Here is a 20,724-nt window from a genome sequence, read left to right as displayed (position 1 = left end):
CAGTTAGTCCCATAAGATTTCACACACATTTGAAACGTAGACAATAAACTCTGTGCGGTATCTAGGGGCTGGAGTCCAAACTTTGTTTGGATGTACCTGTTAATAGTTCTGGGTGTAATAAATTCTCATTAACCGTTGTGACTTTCTAATCTTTTCATATTGTTATTTGTGAGTCTGTCTCATTCGCAGGACTGTTTAATGCTGCTAAATCTCTAGAAAATATGGAGAAAGAATTCTCAAAGCATCCCACAAGCTGCAAATGCGTTTCATGACAGACACAGGACTTCTCACAATGTTCATGTGTCGGGACGGGTTCTATGTTAGTAGCTATACCTAAACAAAAACGGATTATATTAATCTTACATACACTTCAATGAAATCTCGATTTTATTGCTGGTGTGTCAATTCGGATCGGTTCCTCATCTCACAATTTGAGCAGAATAAGTTTATGCAGGTCGAATAAAATACAAACTAGAAGACGTCTCAAGTTTTGTGATCCTTCGGTATAAGCAGAACACGTTATATAGTGGAAAAGTCTCCCTGCTACGAAGAGTGTTTGTCAAACTTGATGTAAGTTACGAAAACTGAACACAGGCGATCAGATATTAGGGTAAGCTACAAGCAACATACTTTATAGCATCAATGTCAGACGATGTATGTACGAGTTGTAGCTCCAAAGATCTGGAAACAAGGCGATCAAGAAAGATGGTTTTTCGAGGCGGTAAACCATCACTATATCCAGATTTTCCTCCGTAATTCTGTGCAAATACCCGTCACATGTGAAATGTGATGCGGGGCCACTACTTTTGGCTAAAAATCTGGTGACAGTCAGACAACTGCACTTCACCTGCCCAATTTTTCTGAGCTCTTGGCAACCGTCATTTACGAATTAACAACCAAATTGGAGAATAAAGGTCACGTTTCTAAATTTGATAGCCATAATGCTTGAGACAGTCTACAACGGTAGCCTTCCTAAAACTTACTTTTAAAATATTTGGATTCACCATAAAGCAAGCAGCCACGGCAAGGAGATGTCGAAAGCAATCTGAACGATCATTGATGACTACTCGAATTCCACGACATTCAACTGCCCGAAATCGAGAATGGAAAGGGGAAGTCCTTCCAAATAAGACGATGATGTTTTCAGCTCAGAGAGACACGATTAGCGAGATAGAGGAAGTAAATTTAAATATTATTCTCGCATAGGTGTAATTATTTATAGGTAGAATGTGTGTATGACCACATAGGCTTGCTTGTGTCTCTTAAACAATTCAGTAGTCAAGGGCAATCGTAGCGTCAGCTTTGAGGCTTGTGCGCAGTTGTTTGCTGTACTCGAGGCGATATAGGTAGAGCGTAAGCAGTCTGCAGTTACGACATCGCTGAAGTTCAAGGATAAACACAAGCCGTCTGGTTACAGGAGCGGGAAACGCTACATAAAATGGTAATCACGGATCAGTCTAGCCCGAAGCGAAAGGTGGCTGCAAAGGATCTTTACCCTAGGCAATCAGCTCTGCGTGGATCAGACAGTATCAGGGGCAAGTGCTGGTCTTGTGATAGACTAATGAAACCTCTCCTTTTTCCGCACCGAGAATGTTCATTTCGAGGTTGTTTATGACACAACTTTCCTGGTGTTGTGCGCATGGCAACTAACACGATGACCCACGTGTTACAAATACCAGTGCGTGTGATCGAGGGGAGAGACCCACTTTCCGAGTTGTGATAAGACACGCGTAAAGCTCTGGAGCTGGCGGCAGAGGTGCGCTTGACTTTGCAGCCGTTGATACACGCAGCGGCGATTCATAGCGGATGAATCCAGGCGTCTCAATTGATAATCACGAAATCCGCGCCGCGCCATGCCGCTAGCCGCAGTAAATAACGGCCCCTCGCCAGTTTGCTTGCGCGTTGTCTCCGTCGTCGTTTTATGGCGCCAGTGCGAGGGTTGGAGGGTGCCGGCCCCTATGTTATGTCACGTGAAAAGGAAGCTGCGCAAGTGCGACATACTGCAGAAATATTTGTCGCTCGCCGAGTCTGAGGAGCCAGCCAAATGTTCTGTTTCCCTCACACACACACACACACACACACACACACACACGCGCGCGCGCGCGCGCGCGCGCGCGCGCGCGCGCGCCAGCACGCACTCACATATACATACACACAAACACGCACACTTGCAGACAAGCAAACGCTCATCAGCGGGACAAGGGAAGAGGAGGAGACGGATGAGAGAGAGAGAAAGAGAGAGAGAGAGAGAGAGCGGGTGACTCAGTCGCACGCTTTTCGTTAATTACATGAACATGTCGAACGAAGGACAGCGGACAGTAGACGCACTGCTAATAATATGGAATCAGTCACATGGAACTGCAGTAGTTACGCGATGAGCCCTACATACGGTAACAATCTGCGCTTAAGATAACGATTCCTTAAACGTTATATAGGTGTGTACAATTCTGCAAGTTCCATTTCGGTATGCTTCCAACGGAAATGAAAAATGCGACTAATAAATTTCATATTTATGAATATTTAAGTGTAAAGGCTTTCTTGTGGTAACCTTCGTTTACTCGCTACACGAGCTCCTCGTAGTAGTCTAGAAACAATAGCGATGCTGTATTCCTCATTTGTACAGACTATGTCTTTTTTTAATTCCTTCTGTTATAATACTTCTTGATGTATAAAAGTTATTGATTATCCGTTTACACGTAGAATAATAATAAAAGAGGCTCATAAAATAGTGTCCATTGTTCTTTCTCAATCTTATTAACCTTTTTTTTTAGGTAGAGCAATTCAGCTGGTGCGTTGACTGAGCTTAGACTGTCGATCTCTCTATGAAAAGAAATGGTCTTTTTTACCTAAGGAAAGGCAATATTGACAACAAACGTAAGTAGCTTAATATACAATAATCCTGAGCACGCTATAGTTGTTTCACGAAGAAAATGATATTTCGTTATGAAGATTTCAAGACGACGACAATTTATGGGATGATAGTTTTCCATACTCCTGGAGATAGGATGCAGGGTGTTATTCTGTACTTTACATGAAGTAAAATGAAGTTTGTTACAGATTATCGAAAGCAGATCATATTACTTGATGACTCCCTGACTAATCTTTGTTTACCTCATAGTTCAGTTTTTAGACGTCGGTTTCTTTGTTCCGTCATTCTCCTTGGGTGCTCATATTGTTTGTTTCCATGAGTAATACTTCCCCGCTTTTCCAGACCATGTCACAGTTCGTCTGGTAGCGATTAGTGAAACCACTGTCCATGATATGTAAAGTGACAATGTCTGTCAGAGACAGAGATGAGCATTTATGTAACGGCGTGTGCTGCGGTTTTGTGACTCGAATTGGGTATATGGGAAACAAGGAGAAACCTCTGTAGTAGCTCAGATGTTGTGACAAACTGCATAAAATCCAGGTTCAGACAGAACAGCAGTTTGTGACATTCATGAAAGAAAGAATAAGCGATGATTACAAAAAAGGTTAGATAGTACAACATAGTAATATGATTTCCAGAAATGAACGCCTAAGTATGACCTAAGCATGTTATGAAACGCATCCCACACGTCTTAAGTTCAGGTATACACGTATTGCTAGTTTCTAAGCATCGCTAATTTTGCGCCTCAGAAATCAAACCAGTATATTACGAAACGAACAAGGGATGCTAGTTTTTTGTGGTTTTTGAGGTATATTGCGTGACTGCAGTCTTCAAGAGATATGTTATTAGACACCCTTCATTTGTACCTGCGATCATCAGAGTGTCTTTGTATGGGCTGTTTTTCGCCATTCAACGAAGATTCCCTCTGCGCTGAAAATACTACCTAATAAGAAGTTTGTGGGGTGACAGAGAAGGGGCTCTTCTAAACGGGGAACGAAAATGAACAAGTACACTATTCCAATAAAATAATCACTGTTAAATGTGACTGGTGCTTGACTTCTTAAAAATTCATTAGAAAGTGTGATTGATAAATGACTTTGGAGTACAATGGTTACAAATATACTTTTCTTTACTTTTATTTTTAACAGCATACAGAAATGCAACCTATTTGTGACAAACGTTAACAACATGTTAAAAGGTAGTTAGTCACAGCCTGATCCACAGTAACTCTCAAAGTATTTTCGACTAGCAGTGACACTTTTACTGTGCTACCCTACTGTGACACTTATTAACTGACTTGCTCCGTGTATTGCAAATACTGTGAATGCATTCTTTTATTTCGTTATTGTCTCTAGTATTAGTTTGGTGAAAACATGGCAAAACAAACGGTGAAGCACTTCGCTTTAATCTCCCTGTCACTAGAAATCTGTGCTCCACTGAAAAGCCATGCGAAAAGAAAAAGAAATACGCAACAATACTTCTGTTTCTGGTAGTTGATTAAGGTTCGTGTTGCAATATACGGAACAAGTCAGTTAACAGGTGACACAGCAGAGTACCATGGTACGATTGGCAATGCTCGTCGAAAGACTATTCCGTAAGAGTTACTGCAGACCAGGTTCGTCTGACAGTGCCGTTAGCGTAAGACAGTGGCCCATTTTCATCCGCTAATTTTAAGCCGATGTATTTCGTGTGTGGACTTATAAACCTTTTGGGAAACATGGGAAACAACATAACAGACACGAGCAGCCTACTCACCGCACACGTCCCATTTTACTGTCTCTCCAGATTTTTATGGACGGTTTACATGTTTGAACTACCTACGTAAACGCCAGCCGACTCGCACATTCTCTTATCAAGCGAATGGATCTTTTTGCTGTCATTCTGAAGTAAAACATGCTCATTGTAATTTTTTCACCCCCTGTGCCTCGATCGATAGCCCAATACTGTGAGGCCCCTCCAAAATCACTTACTTCTCAAAATTTTTTGACGGCAAAAAATCAATGGACGTTACCAACAACCCCATACAACATAACTGGGCAAAGACATCGGATTAGGAGACCAAATTATTTAGGGTTATTAATCCACTTCACTGCAGGTAATTCTGAGAACTTAGATGATGTCAGCAGTCAAGGGTTCTTAGTAAAAGTACCAACAGACATGTAGACGAGGTAGACTGCGACGGGTACTTACCGTGGCTGTTGATGAAGTTGGCCAAGTAGAGGTCTAACTCTCGGACGGAAACATTAATGTGGTACGGGTTGACGCACAATCCCGGGTGAGTGCACTCGGGGGATTTCTCGAGGCGTTCGCCGTCTGTGCTTTCTAAAGGGATTGCTTTGAAAAGTATCACCATGACCAAGTCGAGCCTCCACACCTGCAATGGATACGAAAACAACTTATTTCAAAACAGAGCTACACTACTATTTGTATTTTCTAACAATTATAATGTGAAGATATAACCAACTACCTTAAAAAAAGTACAGATTGTTGAAAAAGGAAAAGAAGAAACAAGTGTAGTGACAATTACAATATAGTGATTGTGCTTTGGAAACAAACTACAGAACTATAGACACTTTACATCCAGTCCACTTGTTTTCATTATCTTTTTACTAACACAGCTCTCTTTCCTTGGATGTGAACTGAGGACCATTCCACGTTCCTTCCCACTCCCTGTGAGACACGTAATTTAGTAATATTCTTCAAAAAATATGGGATGTTGCTGATAAGAATATATCCTGAATATGTCTACCTTTGCTACATCATAGCGTTTGAGATAGATATTTCTTCGTAACTGTTGGTATTGTTCAAGGGATACTAGAAGTGAAAGACCCGATCTCAGTTTTTGCTGGCTACAAGGCGGTGATAGCTATGTTTTGGTTTCTCTAGGCCATCATTGGTATTTTCATTACGAGAGACCAGCACATTGCAGTTTTTTAGCGCCGTAGCTTAAAACTACGTCGCTATCAACTCTGGAACACTGGCGATCTGCGGGAGATACAGGTGGAGCATGCGACAGAGGAATTTGCAGAACGCAGTATCGGATACTTCCCGTTCCGCACGACAATGTTTCACAAGTCTGTGCTAATACGACATGAGCGACAGATGCCTTGATCCCACACCTTGAACTCTTATATCAATTTTTTATATGGATAATGGCGAACACACAACTGAAACTTCAATTATTTACGTTCCACACGTACTCCGTTATTTTACTTGGTAGTTTAGAAGGTAATTTCTTGTCTCATTTTGAGACAGATATGACTCAACTCTTTGGTGAATGGTACTATTTAAAGTTACCACTATTCATCCGCAAGAATCGTAAGCAAGCTTTCAAGCACTAGCTGTGAATTCAGACGATGCTTTCAATATCACGGTTCCATGTTTCTGGAAGTCACGTAGAGCCTCTCTCACATAACTGAAGTGTTGACAGAAGCCCACCAGTCAGCGTTTCTCCCTTTCAACTTTCAATTGGATGCCGAATCTCTTTATTCCTTATTTTCATAGCAAAGTGCACCCTTTATCGCATGTAGAAAACAAAACCTTTTACATTTTAAAATTGTCGTACAGAAAATTTTCTCGTAATCTAAATGTGTATACATATTCGTGTTCGGTAACCACTGTAACTTGTGTGTGACGGCATTTCAGTAACGTTAGTTCTCTCGGCTGTTCTACTCACTAATAGTGCTAGTACGTCTATTAATGAGTCCAAATTTTAATCTTAGCGTCGATGACGTTAGCCATATGTATGTGAGAGGAAATGATACTTGTACATTCCTTCGCATTCGAAAGTGGTTTTCGAATATTAAGGGCGATCCTCTTTTCTTCGTAACGACTAGGTTTTATTGTATCCCATTGACATTTGTTAAGTGACTTTTTACATTTACTAGAAAGCTCTTCTTTGAAACTTTTCTGTCATATTTGTTAACCGATTCTAACCAAGGACCAACAATATTCAAGAATGAAGCGGACAGTAGTTTAAGCAGTCTCCTTCATACATAAACTATATTTCTAAGGATGCTTCTAGTGAATCTTGACCTGGAATCTTCTTTCCCAGCTGTTAGATTTACTTGGTCATTTCATTAAAAGTCATCGTGGAATGTAACATCTAAATATTTGACTAACGACTTACCACCAACAGGTCAGTAATCCTGGATCGAACAACAATTTCACTATTTACACTCACTACAGGTACACAGCAGATAGAAGGAACAATGCTAACAACCTATTGGTGAAGTGTACATAACCAAAAGCAGCGAGTATGAGTAATATAGCTATACTAGCTTAATTCTCTGACGTGAGGGCTGTGTTTTTAACACCATTTTTAGTGTTAAAATGTAAATGTCGTTTGACTAGGGCCTCCCGTCGGGTAGTCCGTTCGCCGAGTGCAAGTCTTTCGATTTGACGCCACTTCGGCGACTTGTGCGTCGATGGGGATGAAATGATGATGATTAGGTCAACACAACACACGTCCCTGAGCGGAGAAAATCTCCGACGCAGCCGGGAATCGAACCCGGGCCCTTGGGATTGACGTCCAGACGCACTGAGCACTCAGCTACCGGGGGCGGAAGTTTGTAGTGTTAAATCGAACAAAAGAAATGTTGTTAGATTTTGCCTACAAAATGTATTTCGTGACCGGTATAAATACTTCCCTTCGTGTCACTTTCATTTAAGGGGAAAACTAGAACTTGAATGCATTTTGCTGTCATGCTGCTTATGAAATTATTCGTGTAGTTGCAATACAATGTACAAAGCAAAAGTTGCTTTGCTACTACTTCACAAAGCTACTTATAACTACGTCCTGGAGCGGTTTCCCTAGAGCACAAGAGGAGAATGCCGGGACGTTTCCTCAAACAAGGCTATGACGGATTCCGTATGCATCCTTGCCCAATATGAGCTAGTGCTCGTCTCTAATGACGTCGACGTCGACGGCATGTTATGCTTTAGCCCTTCTTCCTTACGTTCAGAGGTATGTTTCGAGAACGCTGAACATAGATCATGAAAGAAAATGTCAGTACAACAAGACAGATTAGTTCACGTCAGTGGGTAAATCTACGCAGTTGCTAATGCGGCTTTTTTTTTTTAAATTTTAATCAGACGAAGTACTTTTATGTCGAATGGGTTTACTTCCACAACTAGTGCTGTAGACGAAAATCGTTCGAATAGTTTGAAGTAGGTGTTACCAGATTTGGATATTATCGAAACATCAGTTTAATATGGCATGCTTGTAAAACACTGGCACGGATTGTTCACAGAAGAACGGAAAAACTGATAGGAGCCGATCTCGGGGAAGACTGGGTTCCAAAGTAATGTAGCTACACGCAAGGCAATACTTCCCGTACGAAGACAGGCTGAGGAAAAGGAAGCCTACATTTACAGTATTTGTAAATTCAGAGAAATCTTTTGAAAATGTTTATTAGAATACATTCTCTGAAATTATTTAGCTAGTAAGGGTAAAATACAGGGAGAGAAAGGTTATCTGCAACTTGTACAGAAAGAATACTGCAGCTATACGAGTCTTATAATATGAAAAGGAAGCAGTGGTTGAGAAGGGAGTAAGACAGAGTTGTAACCTAACCGATTTTAATCAGTTTGTACAGAGTAAAGGAAACCAAGCAAAATTTGGAAGGGGAATTTAAGTTGAGGGAGAATAAATAAACTCTGTATTTCTGTCAGAGATGGCAGAGCATTTGAAAGATTAGTTAAATGGAAATGATTATTTCTTGAAAAGAGTTTATAAGGTGAACATCTATAAAACTAAATAAAAGTAATGGAATTTAGTCGAATGAAATCTGGTCATGATCAGGGAATTACATTACGAAATGACACTAAAATTAATAAATGAATTTTGCTGTTCAGGTATCAAAATAACTGACGATGGCCGAAGTACAGAGTATATAAAATGCAGACTTGCAATAGCAAGAATATAATTTCTGAAAAGTAGGAATTTGTTTACATCGAATATAAATGTAAGTGTTAGGAAATCTTTTCTGATGGTATTTGTGTAGGTTGACGTCTTCTGCAGAAATGAAACGTGCGCGATAAACGGTTCACACAGTAAGAGAATAGATGTTTTTAACATGCTGAAGATCAGGTGGGAACAGCGGGTAATTAATGAGAAGGTACTGAATCGAATTGGGGAGTAAAGGAATTTATGGTACAACTTGACTAAAATACGGCATCGATTGAGAGGGTACATTCTGAGGCATCAAAAAATCGCCTGTTTTGTAATGGAAGGATGTGTGAGAGTGAAAACTGTAGCCTGAGAGCAAGGCTTGACGAGATTAAGAACGTACAAATAGATGTCGATTTAGGTAGCTATGCAGAGATGAAGATGCTCTCAGAGGTTAGACTAGCCTGAAGAGCTGCATCGAACCAGTCATCGGAATAAAGACCACAACAACAATTAGAAGAACAGAAAATCTTCGTTAACTGGCATTTAGTATTTAAACTCATTACATCAAATCAGAACACAACCAATAGCCGTGCGGGATAGCTGCGCGGTTTAAGGCGCCTTGTCACGGTCCGTCCGGCTCCCCCCGACGGAAGTTTGAGTCCTCCCTGGGGCATGGGTGTATGTTGTCCATAGTGTAAGTTAGTTTAAGTCAGATTAAGTAGTGTGTAGGTTTAGGGACCGATGACCTCAGCAGTTTGGTCCCATAAGGCCTTACCACAAATTTCCAATATTTCCACAATCAAGAGTGTGTTACAAACAACAGCTCAGAGACATTGTGAATAACAATAACAACACTCAACACTCAATAACCATTCAAATTATCATAAAAATTTAAAGAATGATGAGGTGTTTCCAAAAGTAGCATAGCTCTAAGAAGGTGCTTTATTCGGAACTACCGGTTGCACATCAGTATAGACGCATCTGCAGGTTTATCGGTAAAAAACACAAACCAATGTTTGAAATTTTTGAAATGGTAGAAATACAGACCCAGTGTGTTGTAATTCAACAAAAAATAGTGACAATTACTCACAATGGTTATATTTTCATAATGTAGATGGACAGCCGGCCAAAGTGGCCGTGCGGTTAGAGGCGCTGCAGTCTGGAGCTGCAAGACCGCTACGGTCGCAGGTTCGAATCCTGCCTCGGGCATGGATGTTTGTGATGTCTTTAGGTTAGTTAGGTTTAACTAGTTCTAAGTTCTAGGGGACTAATGACCTCAGCAGTTGAGTCCCATAGTGCTCAGAGCCATTTGTAGATGGACAGTTACAGAGTCCCACATTTCGGGAAGTTATCCGTGTTAAGAGTCAAACCACATTGGTAGGTTGTCATAATAAAATTGAGTATCCCCAAAAGACACTTGTCAAAATATACAAACCATAACTGGTGAATGAGCCACGCCTAAAAAAAAGCGGGGGAAAACAATGAATGGAACACTATTGCGAACTGGGATAAAATGCCTAAAAATCAACGAAAATCTAGGGAAAGCACTCTAAGTGCTCGGTAAATAGCGTCCAAAAAATAATACACTACTCACAGTAGTGTCCCAGTCATTATTTGTTCTTTCCTCCGTTTTTTCCCTAGGTCTGGCTCATTGAGCAGTCAGTCTTTGTAAATTTTGACAAGCATATTTTGGGTGTACTCACTTTTACTATAACAACCCACCTGTGTGGTTTGACTCTTTAATGTGGACATCTGAAGTACGGAAATATAATCATTGTGAGTACTTGTCATTGTTTTTCTTTGAATGCCGACACTATGGTTCTGTATTTCTTCCATTTCAAAAATTTCACACAGATTTGTATTTTTTTTACAGATAAACCTGAAGATACGTCTACACTGACGTGAATCTGGTAGCTGCGAATGAAGCACCTTCATACAGCTATTTGGCTTTTAGAAACACCTCATCATTCATGGCTTTTGAGTTGCTATAATTTTTATGATAATTTGAATGGTTATTGAGTGTTGAGTGTTGTTATTGTTATTCACACAAGATTGTATTGACGTCTGCAGTTACTGTGTTCACTGTGTGGTTGATTTTCGGTGCTATTTGCGAGAAGCACTCGTACAGCATAGCGCCCCCGAGCATGTGGGGTAAACAGCAACGCGGAAGCGGAGTAAGCGCGCGAGACAAGCGTGACGATCCAGCGATCGCGGCGCCCCAGCCATCGATCTGCCGGCTCTTTGGCTGGCAAGCGCTGCCGCCACGGCTCTGCGGATCCCGCTGCAGTCCTCTCGCATTGTCTAACTGGCAACCGCGAGCCTGCGTCGACATACACGCAACATTTCCCACATCCCGTACTATAGGTCAGCCGAGGCTCGCAATCAACGGCTCCGAGGTAGGGATGGTGGTTATCACCGAAACAATCGGTTTTCTGTAACACCGTTTTCTTTTCATCTCCAGTTTAACCTAATTGTTAAAACTGCTCAGAATAAGCGGTTCCTCAGATAATCGCTTTTTGGTGTCTCGTTATTATTTCCAGCGAAAAACGTTGACATCGCACAAAGATTGAAAAATTCTACGTCTCCCTCAGGCTACATCGATACTCCACGTTCCACCTTACGGCACGTGGCGTACGGTACCACTAATAGTCATTCCATTTCCTGTTCCACTCACAAATACAGCGAGGAAAAAACGACTGTCTATATGCTTCCGTACAAGCCCTAATTTCTTGTATCTTATCGTTTGTGATACTTATGCGCATTGTATGTTAGAGGCAACAGAAATGTTCTGCAGTCAGCTTCAAATGCCGGTTCTCTAAATTTTCTCAATAGCGTTCCTTGAAGAGATTGTCGCTTTCCCTTCAAGGATTCCCATTTGAGATCCCGAAGTATCTCCGCAACACTTGCGTGTTTTTCGAATCGTCCGGCAACTAATCTAGCAGCCCGCCTCTGAATTGCTTCGACGTCTGCCTTTAATCGGACCTGGTATGAATACCAAACTCTCGAGCAGTACTCAAGAAAATGTAGCACTAGCGTCTTATATGTGATTTCTTTTACAGACGAACCACACTTTCCTAGAATTCTCCCAATAAACCCGATGTCGATCATTCAGATTCGCGTACACATGTCGAGATACGTTGAATCAAAATATCAAATAAAATTGGCAAATAAAAAGAAAATTTAGACAATCCGTCGTTCGCTGCTTCTCTCGAAAAGTTATCAGTGGCTGAATACTACAAAAAACTCACCAGTATTTTCCTACTGACTCTAATTTTATAAATCTCTGTTAACAAAATCAAGTTGTAATCGAGGATCATACCACTATTTCAGCATTAGGAATAGTCAGTGCTAAAGGGTGATATCTGAGGTCTGAGTGCTCCATTTTTCACGTTAACTAAGCTATGCGTCTCTAAGAGGCACAAGTGGCTGAAGGTATATTATATAGACACAGGAAGCAGATCAACTAAGTTCTGTTTATTAAAAACTGTAAATGAATTGTTAAATTTTTAATTTATTACTGTTGCCATAACTTCCTTTCTCGTTTTATTTCATATAAATGACAAAAAAACAAGCTTTTGTGTAAAATTTGTAGCGATCTTTTTCTTGAACTGCTTCGAATGAAAGAGACATTTTCTTGGCAAATACATATGTTTACTTTTTAGCGGGAATGGGAATAACATTCTTTTTTTGCTGGCAAAGTCAAAAACGCTCTTTTAAAAAATTTAGATGAATAATTTAGATAGTGCACAAAATATAAAATTTATCAGAAACAGTTACATGACTATAGTTAAAAGTTCAATAATGAATTAATTCGCTGCCCAATATCTTTTGTCTAATCTCTTCATAAATACCCGTTATATAATGAGCTGATGTGTAAGCATGACTCCTAACATGAGAAACAATATCTTTAAAAGACACTATCAATCTTTGAGAAGCCACACAGCACCCAACCAAACTCTTTTTTTTTTGTTTTTAAATTTATCTAAAACGAAAAAACCTGCTTTAAGCGAGACCAAACAAATATCGAAAAATACCGGTTACTGAGACCTAAAATACCAGTATCGGTTTTACCCGTTCGGTTTTTCTCATCCCTACCCGGAGGTGGAGCAGCCCCAAAACATAAATTGAAATATATTTTTAATTAATCTATTACATAATTTAAATCAGCTGGAAACATTTCGAATATTTTCACAATCGAAGTTTTTGAAACCGGTGATATCGAGTGACGATTTCCAAACAGCTAGTAGCTAGCGGGTGTTTTGAATTAATAATGCAAGCAGTCGCTTTATCCTGGTTTAAAAAAACCGTTCTTTCATTAATTAGCTTTGAGCCACTAAAGATTCATCTTCAGATGGTTGATACATACAGACACGTAACATAAAGTAAACCACATGCAGCTAGTCGCTGGGATCGTAGCGGCTTTCTATAATTAATGAAGTTGTAAGCCGAATCATTATATACGAACGTGGAAAACACAGCACTTAGATGCACTTGGCTTACCAACTTGCCGGTGTGACCAGCCGCTACACCGGATCCAAAACAGACGACTTGACAGATGACAGGAATGATTGCTAGAAAATGGGGCTGTGATCATGAAATTTGTAGGAAAAATCGAAGAGAAGTAAATATAATTAGATAAAGCGCAGCCGTGAAAGGTCTACTTCACAACAAATTTTCTTTCTGTGCGAATCAGGTCCCTAACCACCTCCGTGACACTCTGGTATTGACCGAACTGAGTGGTTACAAATCTAGGAACACGCCTTTGGATTCCTTAGATATCCTCCTTCAATTTGCCCGAATGACGATCCCAAATCTCGCACAGCCTGAGGCGTAGGTCACTAAATTAATTTTCTTTGCTCTGGAACAGTACTAGCATGTTCCGAGAGTTCTTCCAATGAATGCCTTCCGGTCTTCTCCTACGTAGGGTCTTGAGACAGTAAGTTACGCACGTCGTACGGCGCTAAGATCTAATCATTGCGAAGTAAGAGTGACGTATTGTCAGAGGAGACAATATGTTCCTGGTTTTCTGCAGAAAAAATTCTTCCGGAGTACAGAAACCACGTGCCCCTCAGAGTGCAATTGAAATACGCGGCAACTGGAAACATACTCCAAAGCTGAAGTACGTGGAACACTACAGCTCTTAAGGGCAAAACCTCTAAATTCCACACAGATTCATCATGAAATTCTGGCGGTATGCGGGCCAAATGAAATGTCGGGCCCAGCCGGAGTGAAATGGTGCCAGCAATTTGACCAAGCTCGCACAGATACGAATGATGCTGGTCGGGAAGACCAGATCTTGTACCATGCGATTTTCATCTTTTCGGCAAGCAAGCTGAAAGAACATCTGGAGGAGAGAGGTTATCCACCGGTGAGAAAGTTCATATAGCGGTTCTCGAAAGGCTCCGTGACCAAGGAGCGGATTTCTATCGTCGAGGAATTGAACGATTGGTCGAACGTTCTCACCCTCTTTTTTCGATACTTGGTGACTATGTTGGAAAACAGTGTCGTGTATCTGTGTCACTTTGAAGTGCAGTGTAGTATTCAGCAAAATTTACTGGACGTGTCATTGTAATTGTAACTCAGTTTTTGAAGAGGCATCGTATTTTACCGAAGTCTACATCTACTCATAAGCCCTGCATTCCTCAAGGCACTGTGCAGTGTCTGATCGAGGGTACTGCGTACCAGTATCAGATACGCATTGTCTCATTCCTTTTGCGTGTGGGAGGAGGATAAATGGCTGTCCTTGTGCCTCCGTAGGCACTCTCATCTTTAATCTTAGTCTCTTAAACGCTACACGGCATACACGATGGTGCAAGCAAAATTATTGCAAAGTCTAATTAGAATGCCAGGTTCCTTAATTCGCTAGCTACATATTTATGAACAAAAGGTCACCTCTCTTCAAATATTTACATGTGACTTCCACGAGAATCTCTTTAACGCTTTTCTGTGTTCTGCAGTGACCTTTTGTTATCCATGGATTGCGTCTTTTACTTCCGTCTACGTTTGCTGTCAGGCATACTCGATGAGAGCTTCATACTGATACATTAATTGCCTAACAGCAGACCTTCATTGTAGGTAATGTATTTTCTCAGGTTCTTTTTATCATTTGTTTTCCACTGTTGGTATTCTTTAGGCGAAAATTGGGAGGAGAAAGTAAACGCGAATGTTCTGTAATTACACCAGAAGTGAAACAATTTCTATGTGACTGGAATCCTGCCTCAGTATGGCGAGGTCTTTGATACGTATTACGAGCATTGAAATATTAATTAGATACATTACAAGTGTATGAAATAAGAGGTACGCCATGTTGAGTGATAAGATTAGTGTAATCGGAGGTCATCTCATGAAGCACGTGGAGCAAGATCAGTATTTTCGGCGAAGACGCTGTTCATATGTACAGCTATTTTAGCGGTTAATCACTATTTATAGACCATTCTCTTAGAAAGCGATCTATTTAGAAAATTAGTGTTGTTATTTCGAGATAAAAGTGTTGTAACAGACATTGGTGTTGACTTATAAAAGGTTGACTCCCTTTATGTATAGATGTTACACCTGCTGTGTGAATAGAATGGATCTGAGAAAAATACTCCGCTCAAAACAACGAATGATTTTAAACATGTTAATAATAAAGTAATGAAATGTTAGCGCGAAAATAACTAGCTAAATATACACCTACTGTTATTTTGCAGTTAACAGACTGGCCAGTTTCCGCGAACTAACACTCATATAGTTATTAGCATCGACATAAATTATAAGAACAAAAGCCTTTCAAAAAAATAAATATAGGCGTAAAAACTACTTGCGAAATATACTATGAATTAACATGCATGTTCAAATCATGCAAAGAGGGTTTCTGAACACAAGCTTCAGATGAACAAATTGGTATGTATTTGAAAACATAACTGTTATGAAGCGCAAGCACGGCTAACGGAACTCGGAAGCATGCAATACATACAGGGGACGTAAAATCCTTTGCTTGGAATTGAGGCACCGTCACAAATCTGGGGGTAACACAAAACATGCGTGGGGACGTTAATGTTACTGTCAGATATGATACTCACGAACGGTTAGCTACTCCGAAATGTTAGCTAATACGTGACTCAGGCTGTGATAGCTAGACATGCGTTAATATTGCCATTGTGATGACCAAAACTGATTATCTTTACTGCAGCTTAAGCTTTTTACAGCCACTGGATGTTCCTTCCTTCGACTGGCAGTAGAACAATGCTGCCCGAATCAAATACTATTTCTATCGTGTAAAACTCTAAATATTTTTTAGCAGTACTGAAACTGTAATAGCAAGACTGAAATGCAGTGAATGCCGTATTTCTGAAATACTTAGTAGCACGCCGTTTCGTGAGTCACTCCTAGAAACAGGACTTCAAAGAAACCATAAAAGCAACGACAAAATGGCGTAACCCACACATTTCTAAAAGTGAGTTCATTGTTTTGTATCGTCTGTTTTTCTGGACAGTTTTCTGACAACATAAACCAAGCTACAGTTTTAACAAAAAAGGTGGAAATTTCACTCTAACCCAAACATTATTTTTGTTGTTGAGTAAGTTAAGAGAGTGGTTTTTGGTTAAGTGGCGAGAGAATGGGGAAGACTGTGGTGATGGGGTCTCCCATGCATTCACCTGCCGGTGCGAAATCGTATAAGCTTCGTTTTGATGGTGACTGGAACATCCGGCCTCCTGTAAAATCAGGATTTTGTGGGTTACGACATATTGTCGTTGCATTCACCATCAAATGCCTATTGTATTCTAAATATTATGACTTTTCAATCGATAAGTTCTTTTAAACATGTAATCACACAGTATTCCAATAAGTCCGTAAGTATAGGTCAATAGATTGAAAATTTATTTTAAAACTAGTATATTTAATTCTTTTAAATTTGTTTCTTGTACTGTTTTGCAGAGGTACACTACACACAAGACAAAAATTTTATTCTGTTAACTGCAATTAAAAATAACTATATGCATACGTACGTGGGCATACAGTCGTCTCTTCTTTAGAGTGCAGAGGGCTAAGTTGGCGACGAATTATTTCGTAATAGCGTTTTACAGAGATGATAATCATTCGAATTATAGCTAGCCAGTCCTGCTGATTCTGTATCAGATATGTAGCTTATTAGGTTGGCTTGGAATTTCTGTCCGCCAGTGTGAGTTTTCCTTTGTGTGTGCCAAATAACTCAAGTTACAGAGTGGGTTGTGTTTCACGTATTTTGTAGAGCTCACATAATCGGCTAGCTGGGCCGATTGTAAGATCGGCGAAAGGTCGGAAACACAACTATGTTCTGTATTCTAGCCACCAACATGCAAATCACATTGCTTTACTTAACAATTTGGAAAAAGCCCCTGTAATGTATTAATTGCTTGGCTTTAATTTTTAACCTTAAATAAGCTTTATTACCAGGCAAATCACTTTCACTGTGTGTTTGGCCAAGTAGATAAAGGTCTGACGAAAAGACATGGCAAGAGTGTAGTCTGGAGTGCAGCATTCTGTGGGGCATAAACATGGACACTGCGACGACAGGATGAGAAAAGACTAAAAGCATTTGAGATATTGATGTGGATGAGAATGGAAAGGATAGGCTGGATGGAAGGAGTGAGTAACGGAAGAGTGTTGGAAAAGGTTGATGAGAGGAAATGGCTGCAGCAGATTACAAGAGAAAGGAAGAACTGGACGGGATATTCGTTGAGACGGAACGTCTAGTTCGTGGGAGAAGATTGAGAGGAAGGACGAGATACAAGACGATAGACGACATAAATGGAAGTGGAAATTACGCGGACTTGTAGAGGATGCTGATGATCATAATGATAATATGATGTATCCACTCAAAATAAGGCTCCCAACTTCCGAACCCTGATCATGTAGTACAGAATTATCCGCTGAACACTTCCTAATACTGTCAGATAATTATCCTGTTGATGGAATTTTAACAGCGCAAGTAACTTAAAATGTAATCCTAAGTCTACAGTACAGTAATAATGAATTCTGTTTACCTGCACGAATTGCACAAGCTGCTACATTTACAACAGCTGTTCAAAATGACGTCCCTTAGCGTCAATGCAAGCATGGCACCGTCGCAAAGAGTTTTGTCGTACCCTTTCTAGCATCTTCGGTGTCGTATAAACAGTGTCGCAGGCAGCGAGAATTTTTACCAGTAGATCCTCATCTGTCTCGACAGGTGTCTAATCCAAAAGACTTTTTCACATGGGCGCACAAGAAGAAATCAGGTGAGGTGAAATCAGGTAAACGTGCTGGCCACGAAACAGAACCTGTTCTGCCTATTAGCTTTCCAGGGAATGTATGATCCAAGCATTCACGAAACTTCAGTCCAAAGGCAGGTAGTGCTCCATCACATTGGAGAAACATCCGTCGACAATAAGTGGGACATGTCCCAGGAACCTGGTTAATATGTCTGTGATTAACATTGTGTGCGCTGGTGCATTTCAGTGGGGAGGAAGAAGAAAAGGTCCTAGTATATATTCATTGACTATGCCTGCCCACACATTGACTGATAATCTGTGTTGATGGCTCTTCAGATCTGTAGCGTGGGAATTATCATCGGTCTGAATACGATTATTGCAAGTATTTAGCATTCCGTCTCTGGTGAAACTTTGCTTCTCCGTGAAAAGTACATACACAGGTAAGTGAGAATCGACTGTAAGGCGCCTCAAGAACCCTTGGCTGAAAACGACACGAGGTCCGAAGTCGGCAGGAGTCAAAGCACGCAGTTTCAGTGGATGGTAGGGATGCGGCTGCATTTCCCGTAATACTGGCCATACAGATCTCTGTGAAACATTCACTTCACGTGCATCTCATTGAGTGCTGTTTGTAGGCTCCTCATTGACTCGAGCAAGCACTGCATCTTCAAAGTCGGGAGTCGGTGTAGTTCGTCGTCCTCCGCGGTCGTCGTACCGTGGTACCAGTTAATCGTTGGAATAGTCATAGAAACATGGTGTAATTTCTTCCAAGCGGATATTTTGTTCTATACAACCTTTTCGCTTCTGTGCTGCTTCCATTTGTTTGCCCATACATGAAAATCATGTCTAGAGTTTCCATCACCGGGTACAACTTCATGTCGTTACAGATGATCGACGTTAGTACTTTAACTTGTAAACACATACAGCAGTCTACTACAGTACAGACCTTGCACACTTGCTCATGTCACTACGCAGTACGCCATCTGCATTGGGTTAGTTGAGTTATTATCCCAACCTCTACACCTTTGTGCTTGTCGGAGTTGTTGTCCTACAATCTTAGCAAGGACTGTGCCTGCACATGTATTCCAGTATCGGAGGTATCAAACGATTTTCGCTTATAACTTTCGACTCTGTCGTTTCCGGACCAGGGTTCCTTACCTCAGATTGATACATTTACATTTACCTGTCATCCCTGAAAATTTGTTTCATCATCACGGAATCGCCCTGTATGTTAATGTAAGGGTTACTAACAATTAAAAACTAAGTAATTATAGAAATTGTTGATGTGTTGACAGAAATACGAACTGATTGATTTACAAAATAAACTACCCAATACCGATTAAGTATGAGGATTGAGAACTGGAAGCCAGGAAACCCGGTGAACTAGTGATAGGATATGAAAGGATGGTGCAGAAAGCGGAGGGGAATCAGCGGGGGGAGGGGTGTGGAAATCGTTCACTCGGAGCGAGAGCGTTACTGAGGAGCTCAACAAACTCAGTGGCAGCCACTACAAGAGGAGAGGGGAGGGGATTGGGCATCAATTAGAGGTTTACTAACTATTGAAATTCCTTGAGAGTGCATTCTGGGAATAGTCGAACACCATATTACTTCCTCACACAAACGTCTCGCGAAGTGATCACGACCAGAAAATCACAGGAAATCGAGCTCATAAGAAGGTTTACCGACGATCACTTTCCACGTGCCATTCGCGAATGGAATTGGAAAGGGGCAAAAACAAAAAGATATTGTTATCAGAAGGACCCTCCATCCCACACCGTAAGGTTGTTTGCAGAACGTAGATGTAGAGTGGAAAGAGAGTTAAAAATCGGCCACTCTGTGGAGAGGACTCAAATCAGACGTAGAAGATAGCAAGTGAGTCCTCTAAACAGCAGGTAGATGGATGTTTCCTACCAATGAAACTGTTCTTGTCTAGACTTTAGCACCAGATTCCTCTGTGAAGAAGACCATCAAGGCATGCCCAAAATCACCATTGTGCATGATAGCATACTCATTCTATGGAACGAAACGTCATACCTGCTTTCTTTGAGAGTGAAAAACGCACCCAAACGGAAAGGAACACTATAAGAGCACAAGATTGTAACTCTGGGAAAGACAGCAACTAAGTTCGTTTGTCGTTATCTTCCTTCGACTACTTAAACTGACATCCTCAAAGAAACTATGATCGATCCGGATGAAGCTACAAATGGGATTAACACGAAGCTCTGCGAATATATGAACTTCCTCGTCATATTGTACAGGTGCTTCATTATATGGTGTGAGAAAAAAATGACCAAAGTAAATAAAATTTGGTATCGATTTAAAAATGTGACAACATACATAATGAAATTAAAACGTATTTTCCTGATTGCAGTCAGTTATCTTGTATAATACGGAAAATACTAACGATTCAAAACTTTCAGACAATCGCGGCTGATTGCTCTATTGTTTTACCGACAGGTAAAATTTGAAATAGATTAGCCAAGTGCAAGCTGTTTCCAGTTTTTTTGGTTACAAGATACATTCTCTTGACTATACCACATGACGTTCTTCTGAGTTTGTTTTGGCGTTCTTTTATGAGGGCACCACTATTTATAAACCGACCAATCAATTCGTCCCTTGTGTTTAGTTTTTCATTGTAGACTTCACTTTTCAACCACCCCCATAGACAAAAATCTAAAGGGATCCCGTGAATTATGATGAACAAGAAACGTGACCCCTATCCTCCATGAAATGTTAGATTTAGATGATGTATC

General features: G+C 40.6%; 1 protein-coding gene across 7 annotated transcripts in view; it reads right to left on the bottom strand.

Moving 5' to 3' along the window:
- LOC124722841 (nuclear factor 1 X-type) overlaps nucleotides 1–20,724 on the bottom strand; it is a 585,762-nt gene that overhangs the window by 292,184 nt on the left and 272,854 nt on the right. For all 7 annotated transcript variants that reach the window (XM_047247961.1, XM_047247963.1, XM_047247965.1 and 4 more), the window contains exon 4: nucleotides 5,060–5,243. In XM_047247961.1, coding sequence (XP_047103917.1) covers nucleotides 5,060–5,243 — 184 coding nt within the window. The remainder of the gene's footprint in view (nucleotides 1–5,059; nucleotides 5,244–20,724) is intronic.

The sequence above is a fragment of the Schistocerca piceifrons genome, chromosome X, assembly GCF_021461385.2.
Source record: "Schistocerca piceifrons isolate TAMUIC-IGC-003096 chromosome X, iqSchPice1.1, whole genome shotgun sequence".
NCBI lineage: Eukaryota > Metazoa > Arthropoda > Insecta > Orthoptera > Acrididae > Schistocerca > Schistocerca piceifrons.
The sequence above is the reverse complement of the archived record's forward strand: the minus strand, read 5'-3'. Positions and strand labels throughout refer to the sequence as shown.